Source organism: Saccopteryx bilineata, chromosome 6, assembly GCF_036850765.1.
Source record: "Saccopteryx bilineata isolate mSacBil1 chromosome 6, mSacBil1_pri_phased_curated, whole genome shotgun sequence".
Taxonomy (NCBI): Eukaryota; Metazoa; Chordata; class Mammalia; order Chiroptera; family Emballonuridae; genus Saccopteryx; species Saccopteryx bilineata.
The window spans coordinates 151,050,912-151,068,389 of NC_089495.1; the positions used below are offsets into that span (position 1 = coordinate 151,050,912).

The 17,478-nt window shown below is 42.9% G+C and overlaps 1 protein-coding gene and 1 pseudogene across 2 annotated transcripts in view; one reads left to right on the plus strand and one right to left on the minus strand.

Annotated features, from left to right (window-relative positions):
- SV2C (synaptic vesicle glycoprotein 2C) overlaps positions 1-17,478 on the minus strand; it is a 255,816-nt gene that overhangs the window by 74,144 nt on the left and 164,194 nt on the right. For both annotated transcript variants that reach the window (XM_066235031.1, XM_066235030.1), the window contains 2 exons: positions 2,259-2,392; positions 1,290-1,379 (listed from right to left, as the gene is read on the minus strand). In XM_066235031.1, coding sequence (XP_066091128.1) covers positions 1,290-1,379; positions 2,259-2,392 — 224 coding nt within the window. The remainder of the gene's footprint in view (positions 1-1,289; positions 1,380-2,258; positions 2,393-17,478) is intronic.
- Positions 11,504-13,362, plus strand: LOC136308372 (homeobox protein NANOG pseudogene; annotated as a pseudogene).

The following is a 17,478-nucleotide window of genomic DNA, read 5'->3' on the forward strand; positions in this document are numbered from 1 at the left end:
TACAACAAGGAAGAGGCTTGGAGACTCTTAAAGTGGTAAGTTCAGATTTAGGAATTCCAAATTGAAAGGGTCTACAGAACATTGAGTAATGGCCAGCGACCTTCAGCATGCACATCTGGAGCTCCTTTAGGTGACAGAGATGCAGAAAAAGATGAGGTTTGCTAAGGAGAGCATGTAGTTAAAAGAGAAATTAACTGAAAATAAAGCCCCGGAAGAGAATATTTAAGGTGGGGCATAGGAAAAAGGGTTTAAAAAGGAGACCTTGAAGGAATACATGCAAACTCACCGTATTGTAGCTATAACAAGAAAAAAGACAAATTTGTCATGGTGGAGGCATATAATGACTTTGAAAGTTACATAAATGATACTTATTCTTTTGGATTGTTCCCATCTTATTCCTGCCTTACATAACTATTAACAGGGATGACCATGAGTGGACTTGGTCACTCTAACCTTCTGGAAGAAAAGCAGGTAAGCAGGGCAATGAAGCCCTACAGAGACACCTTCTCAGAAGTCTTTGGTAAAGGGTTTACCCTCACTTGGCTGACAACGGTTAAGTGATATTGAGTATCTAGATAATGTTTTAAGATTTCTCCAGCTTCATGATCTTTTAATATAAAGATAGTTTTCCTTTATTGTACATTTACTCAAAACAATGGCCTACTCAAAGGCTTCCCGGTCCTCCATTACTGGTCTTAATTTCTCCATTACACTGCATAAGAGATTTTGTTAATGAAGAATCTGTGATAATTTGGATAGAGACCAGACTATAGTCTTTCTTTACATTATGAAAAATGTCTTTTCTAAATAAAAATAAAATAAATAAATTAGATGTCAGAGGACTGTTTAATCAGAAACTATTTCATATTTGAAGAACTATAATTTATATTTTTATAAGACATTGGAGATCTTACTTTTGTCCCACTATGTCTTACTGTATGTCTGAAAACCATTTTAGACAAAACATGTTTCATCTAACTATATGCTATATATAGCAAAAGATTTAAAAACCATGTTCCTTCTAAAAAATGTTCCATGTACCTAATTTTCATTAATTTTGACAAGTTTTCCCACTCAGGACAAACTTTGTAACAAGAAAATTGAAGAAAATTCATGCAGAGGAGACAGCACCTACAACAGCAAACTGACAGGCTTATGGAAAATGGCAAAAGAATGAGTAATGGAAGGACAAGTGGAGCTGGGACAGATAGGGAGGATTTACAGCCTGGCCTTATGAGGAAAAGTTCCCAATCCCTGGCACAGACAATTCACTGAGGAGCAGCACTCACCGTGAAGACCTTCTCAGGCTGCCCCCGTGCTCTCATGTTTGTGTCATGAATTAACTTCAGAATCATCCAAGCTTCATCATGTTTTCCAATCTAAAAAATGTGAGTGCACAGTAGGTGACACACTTACACTTCCTGATTTTTCAATAACCAGTTTGAATTGTCAGATCAAGTTGGGTGTAATTGCACAAATGCATTTGGAACATACAGACTACTTGGATATCCTTGGATACCTCAGCAGTTCAGTGGCTGTGCCTATAACAAGAAATAGCACCTCTGGGTGGTAAAATTTCATTTATAAAACATAGGCCATGTTCTCTCTTTTTTTTTTTTTAATTTTTTTAAAAAATTTTATTTATTCATTTTAGAGGGGGGGGGGAGAGAAAGAGAGAAGGGGAGGGGGAGGAGCAGAAAGCATCAACTCCCATATGTGCCTTGACCGGGCAAGCCCAGGGTTTCGAACCGGCAACCTCAAGGTTCCAGGTTGACATTTTATCCACTGCGCCATCACAGGTCAGGCTATACATGTGGTGATTTTTAAAAAAATTCATTTTAGAGAGGAGGGGGGGGGGGAAGAGAGAGAGAGAGAGAGAGAGAGAGAGAGAGAGAGAGAAGGGGGAGGAGCAGGAAGCATCAACTTTCATATGTGCCTTGACCAGGCAAGCCAGGGTTTTGAACCAGCAACCTCAGTGTTTCCAGGTTGACACTTTATCCACTGTGCCACCACAGGTCAGGCCGTGTTCTCTTTATTGAGCAAAAAGTTACTTGCTTAAGGAGGAACAGTAGTGCTTTCTGGTCACAAAGCAGCTTGTCCACAGGCTGGTTGTTGAGAGCATGTCTCCGTGACACCAAAACCACCACAGTAGGAAGGAAAAGCATACCTCCCAAAGAGACAAACATACTTTCCAGAATTAACTGTAATGCTTTCCACTGTATGTGGCTTCCTTGAGTGTTGGTAATAACAAGTGTTACCTCCAATAAGAACCGTGGGCTTTCAGGCATGAATGTGAGAGCCACCACTGAGGAGACACAGGGGAGGGCACAGACGATCACGAACACACGCCAGCTGTGAAACTGGTAGGCTGACCCCATGCTGAAGCTCCACCCTGGAAAAGGAGGACAGGAAGAGTGAGGGAGTGTCTCTCAGCCACCTCCTGGGAAAGCAAGGACTCCGCAGTCATGGTGGCCTACACCTTGAATTCATTAGTCAAACTCTCTACCCACAGACAAATGAGCTGGTCTGGGCTGCCTGGCTCAATACCACCAAGAGCACCACCAAGGGCAGCAAGACCACCACCAACAGCCATGCTAAGAAGAAAGACGTGTGAAATCAAAGGGGTCAGGGCTAAGAGAGGGGTGCACATATGTTTATGTACAACCAGAATTTGAAGGCCAAGATAGATTCATTTGGAATGGTATTTTCCCTAATAGATTGCTCTGCTGGGTATCTTTTTTTTTTAATTTTAATTTATTGTATTTACATGGATTAAAGTGTTCCACTGAATATAACTCCCTCACCCCCACCCCTGTGTCCCTTTTATACCCCTTTTGCTCCCCCCATAACTCCCTCCCCTCTTTACTCTAGAATTTCAGTCCTGTTAACTATATCTCTGTGTTATGTATATATAGTTTCTTTTTTTTTAAAATTATTTTTATTTACTCATTTTAGAGAAGAGAGAGAGAGAGAGAGAGAGAGAGAGAGAGGGAAGGGGGGAGGAGCAGGAAGCATCAACTCCCATATGTGCCTTGACCAGGCAAGCCCAGAGTTTTGAACCGGTGACCTCAGCGTTCCAGGTCAGCGCTTTATCCACTGTGCCACCACAGGTCAGGCCATGTATATATAGTTTCACTAATCCCTTTACCTTCTCTGATCCCATCCCCTCATTCCCATTCCCTCTGACAGCTGTCCCTTTGGTCCCTGTGACTCTGCCTTTGCCTCTATTCCATTCCTCAGTTCACTTTGTTTATTAGATTTTACATATAAGTGAGATAATATGATATTTGTCTTTCTCTGCCTGGCTAATTTTACTTAGTATAATAATCTCCAGGTCCATCCATGCCATTGCAAAAGGTAAGATTTCCTTCCTTCTCACAGCAGCATAGTATTCTATTGTGTATATGTCATAAGAACAGGCATTACAGATCAATGGAACAGAACAGAGATCCCAGAAATAAACCCACATCTTTATGGTCAATTGATATTTGACAAAGGAGGTAAGAGCATACAATGGAGTAAGGACACTCTCTTTAATAAGTGGTGTTGGAAAAATTGGACAGGTACATGCAAAAAAATAAAATGAGACCACCAACTTACACCATTCCCAAAAATAAACTCAAAATAGATAAAAGACTTAAATGTAAGTCACAAAAGCATAAACATCTTGGAAGAAAACATAGGCAGTAAAGTCTCCAATATCTCTCGTAGCAATATTTTTGCTGATTTTTCTCCACAGGCAAGTGAAATAAAGGATAGGATGAACAAATGAGATTATATCAAACTAAAAAGCTTTTGTACAGCAAAAGACCTCATGAAAAAAAAAAAAGACAACACATACATTGGGAGAACATATTCGCCAATACATCTGATAAGTGGTTAATAACCAAAATTTATAAAGAACTTTTTTTTTCCTTTTTTCTTTTTTACAGAGACAGAGAGTGAGTCAGAGAGAGGGATAGACAGGGACAGACAGACAGGAACGGAAAGAGATGAGAAACATCAATCATTAGTTTTTCATTGAGCGTTGCAACACCTTAGTTGTTCATTGATTGCTTTCTCACATGTGCCTTGACCGCGGGCCTTCAGCAGATCGAGCAACCCCTGCTGGAGCCAGCGACCTTGGGTCCAAGCTGGTGAGCCTCGCTCAAACCAGATGAGCCCGCACTCAAGCTGGCGACCTCGGGGTCTCGAACCCCGGGTCCTTCCGCATTCCAGTCCGACGCTCCATCCACTGCGCCACCACCAGGTCAGGCAATATAAAGAACTTCTAAAACTCAACACCAGGAAGGTACACAATCCAATTAAAAAATGAGCAAAAGAACTGAATAGACACTTCTCCAAAGAGGACATACAAATAGCCAATAGGCATATGAAAAAATGTTCAATGTCACTAATCAGAGAAATGCAAATTAAAACCACAATGAGATACCACCTCACACCTGTCAGAATGGCGCTCATTAACAAATCAACATACAATAAATGCTGGCGAGGGTGTGCAGACAAGGAAACCCTCCTGCACTGCTGGTGGGAATGCAGACTGGTGCAGCCACTGTGGAAAACAGTATGGAGATTCCTCAAAAAATTAAAAATAAAACTGCCTTTTGACCTAGCTATCCCACTTCTAGGAATATATCCTAAGAATAACAAATCACTGATTCTAAAGAAGAAATGCACCCCTATGTTTGTGGCAGCATTGTTTACAATAGCCAAGGTCTGGAAACAGCCCAAGTGTCCATCAGTGGACGAGTGGATTAAAAAGCTGTGGTACTTATACACAATGGAATACTATGCTGGGTATCTTCTATTTGCTCCTGCAGATCCCTCTCCATACACCACCATGCTGTGTGCCAGGCAATGGACCTGTATGGGCTGTGTCAGCTGGCTCCTGTGCCCACTGCTTCCACCTGGATCTGAATAAAGGAAGCACTGGCAGGAGAACAGGGAGTGCGGCAAGGTTCAGGACATCAATTTCCCTTGCGTCCCTTCTCCCTTCCCCTGGCTGGGTGGAGGTTTGACTCCTGTTAGGTTCTGACAACCCCTCTCTCCTCTTGCCCTCTGAGGCACATGTGGGTAAAGGAAGCCCTCTGCCATCTGCTGCCAGGTGTTTTATTGTTCCTTTTTGTTTTCTCTGAACCGTTCCCACATAACTCTTTTTTAATGGCCCATATGAGGGTAGCTGACCAGTAGCTTATTAAGAATGGGTAGTGGGGTAGCTCTCCACATGCACCTGTCATCTAAAAGAGCAAGAGAATTTTTTATTTCCAAATAGTATTTTTATTATAATAAGAACAAGCATAATGAGATACAAACAGAAATCTCTTCACAAACTAAAAGATGGTTTTATATTTAATGAATATAGAATGGTTAAAAGCAACATTCAGATATGAGTCTAAATGAGAAATAATGAGGCACATCAAATCTAATTGAAAACAGAGAGGAAATTTATCTAAGCATAGATGAATTATGTGAGCAAAATTTTAATTTTCAGCAACGCTTGGTATTTCTTATAAGGCTTTTTGTGAACAGAAGTAGGGTAGTCTACACCCCACACCCTGGAAAGCAGCATTAGTCATTGTTTACACAGGAGCCAAGTGCCATTCTGGAAGTGACATAACTTTCTCGAAGCCACAAAGCTGAAGTTACACATCAGGATCTTCCCTACCAGGATCCGAGGCAGAATCTTACAGCACACACAGCCTCATGTCTGTGCATACGCACTCTTAAACACAGAGAGTGTTGACAAGTGATGTAAACATGCTACATCACTCTTAGATTAATCAACATTTTCTGGGAGTACATGAGGATAATGTGAATTACTAAATTAACTACATCGTAAACTTTACAAAGAAATGTCTATTCTCAATGTTTTATGCAGCAGAAGATCAAGTCTTAATTATCTAAAACGCAGAAGAAATTCTATGATGAAACAGAAAAAACATACCCTCTTTACATTTGATATGAGACTTTCATATAAAGAATTTATTTGTAGAAAGCTCTAGATCCTATTATTTTACACATTAGATAGAAAATAAAAGTTTTAGATGGCTGATTTAGGCAAATGCAGAGTTTTAATTTTAGGCTACGGCCCAGTACATGGAGAAAGAGTAAAGACGAGAGGGACAGGGCTCTGGTGCCTCGGTTAAAATAAGTTAGTTCTGCCTGACCAGGCAGTGGTGCAGTGGATTGGTTCAGAATTTTTTAAAAAATTTTCCTCCTTAAAACCCTAGGTGTGTCTTATGGTCAGGTGCATCTGATGGAGTGAAAAATACAGTAGCTGGTCCAGAGTACAATACTCTCCAGTTTAGAATGCAGTTTCTTCAGGTGGAGATTCCTCTATACACCAGCTGAATGAAGTTTTAGCCCATTCTCTGCTGTTCAGATCTTTCTTCACTTTACAAGATGTGAAGTCTGTCCTCTGGTCCCTTTCTTGGGGGCTATGTGCGCGCGCACACACACACACACACACACACACACACACACATATACGCATACAGTCATGCAGTGTGGTGATCTCACTCTACGTAAAGGGTTTATCACCCACCAATTTCACTCTCCATTTATTTATAATGTGTTTTTCCCTGATTCTCCAAAACTATTGTACCCATTTCCAGTCTCTTTTCAAATTCTAGCAGCCCACCTCACTCCTGGCACTTTACCTTACCTTCTGTTCCTTTGAGGAAATAAACACAGAGGGGATTATATACATCTCATCTTCTCATTCCTAAATCTTCCCACTTAACTGGACCTGTCTCTATCTCTCTGCCTTCCTTTTGGTTACAATGGATGAGCTGTCCATGCTCCTTTCTTAGGCTAACCTGTCCCCATGGCCTCTGGAGCCCAAACATCTTGTTCCCTCATGGACAGAACTTCTGTGATCATCCCTCCTGTCCAGCCCTTATCATCATGGTCTCTCAGCGTATTTGATAGGTCATCTCATCGCACATCTATCTCCACCATCTAAGACAAACCTTTCCTTGACCCCCACATGCCATTCCAGTTGCACCACTATTTCTCTGTTCCCAAAACAGCAACACTTCCAAAAGAATGGTCTACAGCAACTCTCTCCACTTTCTTACCCAATACTTTCACCCCAAACAGGTTTCTGTCCCATAATTCCACAGAAACTAGACTCATCAAAGTCACCTGGCCAAACTGAATATTCACTGTCTGCCCTCATCTTACTCTAACTCTCTGAATCATTCCATGGAGTTGACCACTGTCTTCTCTTTGAACAGTTTTTCTTTTCCTGACACCTCATCACTACAGTGCTAGCATCTTCTTCACATCACCGGTATTCTTCAGTTTTTTTAGTTGGCTCTTCCTCTGGCCCCTAAAAGTTGGCACACCCAAAATCTTAGTCATCAGTCCTCTTCTCTACCTACAGGTTCTTTCTAGATGGATTCATGTGTCTCCATGACTTTAAGTGGCATCTACCTGCCACTGTCTCTGAAACACAGCCTATTTATTTCCCAAACTCCAGCATCCTATTTACTTCTTCACAAAGATGCCTAAGGGGCATCTCACTTACTGTGTCCAAAATGGAATTTTTGATTTCTTTCCCCACTACCAAAGAAAAGTCTTACTTTCCCCTCACCTTCCCTATTTCATAAAATAATATACTGCTAGCCACATAGACATTTATACCCAAAACTATAACTTCATCCTTGATTCCTCTTTTTCCCCCTCATGACCCTCAATGTCCAATCTCTCAGCAAGTTTCATTTCCAAGATCTATCTTCAAGCCACCCATTTCTCCCAACTTCCACAGGTCAGCAAAGCTTTTGGCTGGCAAACCTCCCTCTGCCCCTCAGTAGGACCTGACTCTCCTTTTACTGCCTCTCCAGGTTCTCCACAGTCTACCTTCCTGACAGCAGCCAGACTTGTCCTTCCAAAGTGTCAACAGGAGCACTTCACTTTGCTGCTTGAAAGCCTCCAACAGCTCCTAATAGGCTTGGAATCAATCCCAGTGTCTTACCTTGGCCTCTAGGGCTGACAGAAACTGACCACTACCACTGCATCTGAGCTCATCAACTACTGGTTAATAACCAAAATTTATAAAGAACTTGTAAATCTCTACATCAGGAATACAAACAATCCAATCAAAAAATGGGCAAAAGAATTGAATTGACACTTCTCCAAAGAGGACATACAGATGGCCAATAGGCATATGAAAAAGTGCTCAACACCACTAATCATTAGAGAAATGCAAAATAAAACCAGAATGAGATATCACCTCACACCAGTCAGAATGGCGCTCATCAACAAAACAATACAGAATAAGTGCTGGTGAGGATGTGGAGAAAAAGGAACCCTCCTGCACTGCTGTGGGAATGCAGACTGGTGCAGCCTCTGTGGAAAACAGTATGGAGATTCCTCAAAAAATTAAAAATCGGAGAGGGGGGTAGGGGCACAAAGAAAACTAGATAGAAGGTGACGGAGGACAATCTCTCTTTGGGTGATGGGTATGCAACAGAATTGAATGACAAGATAACCTGGACATGTTTTCTTTGAATATATGTACCCTGATTTTTTGATGGCACCCCATTAAAATAAAAATTTATTAAAAAAAAAATTAAAAATCGGGCCTGACCTGTGGTTGCGCAGTGGATAAAGCATCGACCTGGAAATGCTGAGGTCGCTGGTTTGAAACCCTGGGCTTGCCTGGTCAAGGCACATATGGGAGTTGATGCTTCTAGCTCCTCCCCCTTCTCTCTCTCTCTCTCTCTCTCTCTCTCTGTCTCCCTCTCTCTCTCCTCTCTAAAAATGAATAAACAAATTAATTAATTAAAAATCGAATTGCTTTTTGACCCAGCTATCCTACTTTTAGGAATATACCCTAAGAACACCATAGAACTGTTCAAAAAGGAGAAATGCACCCCCATGTTTATGGCAGCATTGTTCACAATAGCGAAGATCTGGAAACAGCCCAAGTGTTCGTCAGTGGACGAGTGGATTAAAAAGCTTTGGTACATATATACTATAAAATATTACTCAGCCATAAGAAATGATGACATCAGATCATTTACAATAACATGGAGTGAAATAAGTAAATTAGAAAAAACTAAGAACTATATGAATCCATACATAGATGGGACATAACAATGAGACTCAGAGACATGGACAAGAATGTGATGGTAAGGGGGCAGTGGGGGGACGAAGAAGAAGAGAGAGGGGGTGGGGGGAGGGGAGCGTCACAAAGAAAACCAGATAGAAGGTGACAGAAGACAATTTGACTCTTGGTGAGGGGTATCAACATAATCAAATGTCAAAATAATCTGGAGATGTTTTCTCTGAACATATATACCCTGATTTATCAATGTCACTGCATTAAAATTAATAAAAAAATAAAAAATAAAAAAGTGTGCAAAAAAAATTAAACTGCCTGACTAGGTAGTGGTGCAGTGGATAGAGCATCAACTTAGGATGCAGAGGGCCCAGGTTTGAAACCCCGAGGTCACAGGCTTGACTGAAGGCTCATCTGGCTTGAGCATAAGCTCACCAACTTGAGCACAGGGTCACTGGCTTTAATGTGGGATCATTGACATGATCTCATGATCACTGGCTTGAGCAAGAGATCACTTGCTCTGCTGTAGCCCCTGGTCAAGGCACATATGAGAAAGCAATCAATGAACTAATGTGCCACAACAAAGAATTGATGCTTCTCATCTCTCTCCTTTCCTGTCTGTTTCTATCTGTCCCTCTCGCTATCTATGTCTCTCTTGCAAAATAAATAAATAAATTAATTAATTAAAAAAAACTAACTGGGCACTGTCCAGGTGCCTCAGTAGATAGAGTATCATCACAGTGCACCAAGGTTGTGGGTGTGATTCTGGTCAGAGCACAGAGGAGAAGCAATCAATGAGTGCACAACTAAATGGAATAACAAAAGGGAACAATGATTTGATGCTTCTTTCTCTCTCTTTCCCTCTCCCTTCCTCCACTCTCTTCTTCTGTCTCTCTCTCAAATCAATGGAAAAATTTAAAAAATAATAAATAAAACTAACCAGAAAGTAACCTGACCTCTTCTTACACACATTTTGATGAATCAACATATTGAAGGACATACCTGGAAAACTAATGAATATTCTGTTAAGATCCTCCTTTGCCCTGGCTAGTTGACTCAGCAGTAGAGCATTGGCCCAGCATGTGGAAGTCCCAGGTTCGATGCCAGGTCAGGGCACACAGGAGATGTAACCATCTGCTTCTCTACCCCTCCCCTTCTCTCTCTTTCTCTCTCTCTCTCTTTCCCTTTCTCACAGCCATGGCTCAAATGGTTCAAGCAAAGTTAGACCCAGGCGCTGAGGATGGATGACTCCATGGCCTCACCTCAGGTGCTAAAATAGCTCGGTTGCCAAGCAATGGAGCAGCGGCCCCAGATGGGCAGAGCATCACCCCAGTAGAGGGTTTACTGGATGGATCCCGGTCTGGGAACATGTGGAAGTCTGTCTCTCTGCCTCCCCACCTCTTAAGGAAAAAAAAGGACCCTCCTCTGAGGCCCTGGCTGGTTGGCTCAGTGGCTTAGTGGATAGAGCATCGGTCCAGCATACAGACATCGTGGGTTCAAAACCCAGTCAAGATACATATGAGAAACAAATATCTGCCTCTCTTTCCTTCCCTGTCTCCTTCTCCCCCTCTTCCCCTTCTGTAGCCAGTGGCTCAACTGGTTCAAGCGTCAGTCTCGGGACTAAAAATAGCTTGGCTGATTTGTGCATCAGCTCCAGATGTGGGTTGATGGGTGGATCCTGGTCAGGGCTCATGCAGGAGTTTGTCTCTCTATCTCCCCTCCTCTCATTTAAAACAAACAAACAAACAAATAAATAAAAGGTAAACATACTTTCAAAATCACCTGGACTTGTGTTGTGAAATCTTTCCTGCATGAAGTCAAGAACTCACACACCTACAGCCAGCCCAAGGCAGATCTGCTCTGGGCTAAGTCCCGTTCCAGTGGCACAGCAGCAGTGTCATCATACTTCTGCTCCTAATACCTTCTCCCTCCTTCAGCACAGAACTTCTGGTTAACACGTCTTCACTGTGTCATTCTACAGTTATTTACCAAACACCTCATATGTGCAGGGCACAGGGCTGGAAAGATGGCTGATGTTACAGGCTGAATTATGTCTCCCCAAAATTTAAGGGTTGAAGCACTAATGTCCAGGACTCCAGAATGTAACTGTGTTTGGAGATGGAGATTTTAAAGAGGTAATTAAGTTAAAATGGGGTCACTAGTGTGGTTCGTAGTCCAATATGACTGGTGTCATAAAAAACAAAATAGAGTACATTTAAGCACAGACAACACAGAGATATGACCATGTTAGGAAACAGTGAAAGGTGGCCGTTTATAAGCCAAGGAGAAAGGCCTCAGAAAAAATCAACTGGCCAAAGTCTTGATCTCAAATTTCTAGCCTCCAGAATTGTGAGAAAATAAATTTCTGTTATTTAAGCCACCCAGTCTCTGGTACTTTGTTATGGCAGCCCTAGAAAGCAAATATAACTGCCTTATATGCGTGTATGTTATCCATTTGAATGACTGATAATATATGTGGGGAAGGCCAAAGTCCACAATGTGTTCTATTTTTTTTTTTTGTATTTTTCTTTTTTTTTTTTTCCACTTTTCTGAAGCTGGAAACAGGGAGAGACAGTCAGACAGACTCCCGCATGCGCCCGACCGGGATCCACCCAGCACGCCCACCATGGGGGGGGCGCTCTGCCCACCAGGGGGCGATGCTCTGCCCATCCTGGGCGTCGCCATGTTGCGACCAGAGCCACTCTAGCGCCTGGGGCAGAGGCCACAGAGCCATCCCCAGCGCCCGGGCCATTTTTGCTCCAATGGAGCCTCGGCTGCGGGAGGGGAAGAGAGAGACAGAGAGGAAAGCGCGGCGGAGGGGTGGAGAAGCAAATGGGCGCTTCTCCTGTGTGCCCTGGCTGGGAATCGAACCCGGGTCCTCCGCACGCTAGGCCGATGCTCTACCGCTGAGCCAACCGGCCAGGACCTTTTGTATTTTTCTGAAGCTGGAAACCGGGAGAGACGGTCAGACAGACTCCCGCATGCGCCTGACCGGGATCCACCCAGCACGCCCACCAGGGGCGATGCTCTGCCCACCAGGGGGCGATGCTCTGCCCCTCCGGGGGGTCGCTCTGTTGTGACCAGAGCCACTCTAGCACCTGGGGCAGAGGCCACGGAGCCATCCCCAGTGCCCGGGCCATCTTTGCTCCAGTGGAGCCTCGGCTGCGGGAGGGGAAGAGAGAGACAGAGAGGAAGGAGAGGGGGAGGGGTGGAGAAGCAGATGGGCGCTTCTTCTGTGTGCCCTGGCCGGGAATCGAACCCGGGACTTCTGCACGCCAGGCCGACGCTCTACCACTGAGCCAACTGGCCAGAGCCAGAATGTGTTCTTGCCATAAGAATATTACCAGTTCTGGCTAGACTGGGCTGTTTGGTTCCTGCTACTGCAAATCAAAGTGAGTATGGTTTCAGCTTGTCCCCAGAGCCTACCTTGCCCCAAAGCACCCACTTCTAGGAAGACTTCACCAGTGCCTGAGATTTATGAGTCTTAAGAAAATCATGTATTCTTGCAAATGTCATCTGCCGAGACACTCCAACACACAGCCTGTCTCTCCTCTTCCTCCCTCTATGGTCTGCTCACACAGAACAGCCCTAGCCCTTCCACCAGTTCCAACATACTACTACCCACTGTTACAGAGAACAGTACAGTGAAGGAGGAAGAAGTCCAGGTTGAGAAACTGAAGACCAGACCGTCTTCTCACAGACCCAGCTCTGTGTACTCAATACGAGGTTTTAGAGATGGAAATAGCTCAGTGTCCCGCAGAGGCAAGAGCTTTCCAACATTCTGAACCTTAGCCACAAACAGATGAAGACCGGGTTCCAGAACCAGACAATGAAATGTACGAGCAGGCAGAAGTACAACTGGCCAAAGAATAGCAACCGTGTGACTCAGGTGAGCTCAGCAACTATAGGGTGGCTAGACCTCTCTTCCTATCACCAGGGATGCCTTTCAATGTGGAACAAGCACACCTGCAGTAACCCAACATGGAACAACCTTTCTTAGCACAGCCCATCTTGGAACTACCTACCATTCCTGGTATAGTGAGACCTGGTGCCCCCAAGCCTGGAATAACCAGGTTTGGAACAACCAAACCTGAAACAATCAGTTCTATAACAGTGGAGTGGAATCTTTGCAGCCCCAGATCCTGCACCAGCAAAATCCTGTCAGTGATTTGGAGGCCACCTTGGAAACTGCTGGGGAAAGCCATGATGCAATACAGCAAACCCGTAAGTATTGTAGTACCTGGCAAACCATGGGTTTATTCCCAGATTACTCCACAGACATACAGCCTGCTTAAACATACAGCCATGGACACACAGGGTGATGATCAGTATATTATTCACTCTCGATTTGGGCAAGGGCTGTATTATATCTCCTAGAATTTTTCTATGTATTTAGGCCTTGGTATGCTCTTCTCATTATGCCTATTGTGCCACTTTAGGGGGTGGAGGCAGCGTATGACTGGTGTCTAATCGCAGCGGTTTCTGTAGTCTTGCTGCCATGGACAGATGATAGAAGATGTCTCTGGCTGTAGATAATTAGTTATAATACTATTTTGAATAACTCTAGGATTTTAACCTCAAGAACAGAAAGTAGAAGTACAAAAATGTGTGATAAGAGATTATTCATATTTTCTAAAATTGGGAGGCTTTTACAAACCTCAGTTCAGGTGAATGTTAAGCTAGAATATGCTCACTGATTTCCTCCGCCCCTTTTGCTGTTACTACAACTCCTAATTTGTTTGTTACTCAAGTATTTGTAAAAGATGTTTTGTATTTTGCTATAGCATGATAATAATACCAGTTTGGCTGGTTGGTTTATAAATTTAAACACAAATAAATAAAATGTCTCTTTTACTGTTAAAAAAAAAAGAATATTACCAGCTCTGCAGCATTTTGAAGGCAAACGGATCATGAACATAATTTTGCCATCAGCAGCTCTACCTCAAGAGCCCTCCTGTCTTTGAGCAATTAATCTCCCTTCAATGTGGCCTTGTGTCTCTTCCCCCAGACACTTCACAGTCACTCCATCAGCTGCCCTACCAGGTGGGGAGGGACTGTGTGAGACCTGGAATTTCTTGCTCTCCTATCCACTTATTTATAAAGTACCAACATGCCTGTCATCTTTGATTTTCCAGTTTGATCTTAGAAGCTAATTGATAATGGTATGTGGGGACTTTGGGTGGTTTCAGTGTTTTCCATTTTTACAGAAAAAGAAAAACTACTTCTGTTGCACAATTTTAAAAATTTCTGAGCTAAATTCAAAATTCAAGTGTACAGATCAACTATTCAGCAGATTTTTCAGAATGGACCTAGTTCCCAGGTGTTGTTGCTGCCCTCCCCTTGGTGTGTGGCATGTTTTATGTCAGCTCCTGTGTGCCAGGGTACAGCAAGTGGAAGAGAGCAGAAATTAGCAGAGTACTGACTCATCATCTGTAATGAGCATGCCGATATTAAATAATCACCTGAAAGGAAAAAATGAGCTGTCCTCACTACCGGTAATTTTTTTTTCCTACTTCTCTTCCACTATTCCCAGTATCCATTCTCATCCGTAGATGTGGGAAGGAAAGCTGGTTTTAAGTGAGTGACAGTTACAGATTGATGAGAAGTAAATAGGGGGAGTGGATAAAGAGCATACAAATAATTGCAGCATAGGCCATGGAAAATGTTACTCCATTACAAGGTTTACCTGCAGAATTTTAGAGTCCCATCTGTTGTAAACAGCGGGTCACTGACATAGTGGGTGCTCTTACTTGGTTATTTCCTCTTGTTTTTAGCTTTTCCTTCACTTACTGAGCACTGATTACTAGTGAATCCTTTCCCAGGTGTGGCATCATCACAGGCTCCTGTCTTAACCTGGAGGAACTCGGGACACAGGTACTTGGAAAATCTTGGGTTTATGATTTTTTTAAGGTCTAGTTCTTCAATTTCCATTCTGTAAAGGTCATCAGTATACCTCTCTGCCAATAACTCATTTCTAATAATTTCCTAGCTAGGCAGTTTCGATGGAACATTGGAAATGCCACTTGATTCTCTTTGTAGCCTTCACCTCTAGTATCCGTTCAGAGGTCCTAGTTCTGTGGGTGTTTCACTCATTCAGGATCCAATTCTTAAAACCACTTTGCTGGCATAGGTAGGTAGTGTTAGTGTAAAAAAAATGTGTGTGTGTGTGTGTGTGTGTGTGTTCATGTGTATTCTGGGGTGGGGAAGTGTGAGGGGGGAGCAGCACCACTATGTCCGGCTTAGTTGGTATTCAGCATAATTTGGGTCAATACAAAGTACTTCAAAGCACTCCCTTGGCCACGCTCTTTAGTCCTGATTTTCCAGGCAGTGTCCTTTCTGCAGTTGGAACTCTTTTCACTCTGCCCCAGTTGCACTTAAAGTGCAGAAGAAGGGTGTGTGTTTGTGTGTGTAAGTACGCTGCTGCTGTTTAGCAATTATGAACATGTACCTAGAAGACGCATTTTTCAGTCTCAAACAACAAATCTGACAAATTTTTTATCCGGAAAGTACTAAACTTGACCAATTATTTTGACAGTCTATAGCAACTGAAAAAAATATGTTGAGGTGACTGTCAGAGTGAGCTTTCCAACAAAATCAGACAGTGCCCTGGAAGCAGAAACAGACCCGCCTAACCCTGATGGCACACACCATCAGCAGGTATTCTAGACAACCACTTCTATGTTCTTGTCATTTTTCTATTTAGATAAATATTAGAGTTTTTACTTGCATCCTGGTTTCTCAGTGCCAGTGATTTTGGCAAAGGGAAGCACAGGCCTTATAGTGTGACTAAGGTAAAGAAATACTAAGGGAAATTGAAAGGTTTAGACTCATCCTGGGCCTTAACTATAGATAAAAGGAATTGGCTTTCTTTCCTTCTCTTTTTTTTTTGCAGCTATTTCCCAACACTCTAGAGCTCCTTTGATGCAGACATGGAATTAGGAACTTGATATTTGCTGATAGTGATGATTACAGTGTAAATAAACTTAAAAGATAACTATATGCCCTTGAAAATCTCCAACCGCAATCTCTGTATGCTGGAAAAACATCCTGTTACATCCTGTGTGTATACTTTATCTTAAACACACACACACACACACACACACACACACACACACACACATACTGTCTCATGGTTGGAACTAGAGTCCTTCTTTTTCAGTTTTTACTGCAGTGCTTTAGTGGGCCATTTAGTAATTTGTCTTCCTTGATTAATCACATCTCCCTTCCTGGCTCCACTAATCCCATGCTTTAAGTATCTTTAGATCAGATGCCCATAAATCACACAGCACCCCAAGCCAGCTGTAAGTCCCTCACAATTTCAATTAGTATACAGATTTAACAGCTGTCATTAGTGGGCACTGCAGTAACGGGAAGGATCTCAGCTGACCAAATATTTAAGACTTGGATGTGGCCCTAGAACCCAATCTACTCACATTTAAAATATCTACGACTCTTAAACCAGGGATGACAGAGAATTTACGAAAAAGTGTTGAGCTTAGTTTAATCTGACTGTCTCTGTGGACTCCCATAAAAATGGTCTCCTGGTTACCAAACCTAATAACTTTTCTTAGTTCTCCTCTCCCTAATCCCCCGAAGCATCTGGTACAGTGGCTCAGCCTCCCACATGAGCCATGCTCTGTCTCTTTCTTCCATTATCACGCTATCCTGGTTCCCCCTCACATCCTGGCTTCTCTGTTCTAACAGGGTTAGTCTTTCTTCCTTTTCCTCCAAGGTTTGGCTGTTCAATTAATTCAATCATAATTAATTTATTCATTTCACAAATATATATTGAGGGCTAGTGACTGTGGAGTCAATAATGACAGCTTTCTGGACACATGGAACTTACAAACTAATTGGATACAAATATAATCATATTGGTAACACTTAGAACATAGCGCAACAAACCAAAGATAGAAGACATACAGACTGCCCTGAGAGCTTACAGTAGGAGGCTTATAATTCAATTTGAAGGTACTGGGAAAGGCTTCCTGGCAAAGATAATTTAGTACTATTTTAGAAGGGCCTACCTGTTCTAGGTGCAGAGGGACACAGCAGCATGAGACAGAGCTCCTGCCCTAATGGAGTTTCATTCTAACCGAGACACCATGATTAATGCACATTATAAATCAGTGTAAGGGGAGAGAGGCATGAGTTGGGAATGGGTTTGCTACTTTAGGTTAGTGGTGAAGGAGACCTAAATTTGGTGAGCAGTCAGTCCCTGTCTGAGGGAGAAATATCCCAGAAGAGGGGGCCTCACATGCAAAACACTCTGAGAGGGAAATGTGCTCGGTATGTACACTGTAGAGCAAGGCCAGTGTCGCTGGAGCACGTGGAGGAGAGAGTAGTAGAATGTGAGGTGAGCAGGGGCCCAATCAGGTAGGGCCAGGGAGACCAGGCCAACAGTAGAAAAT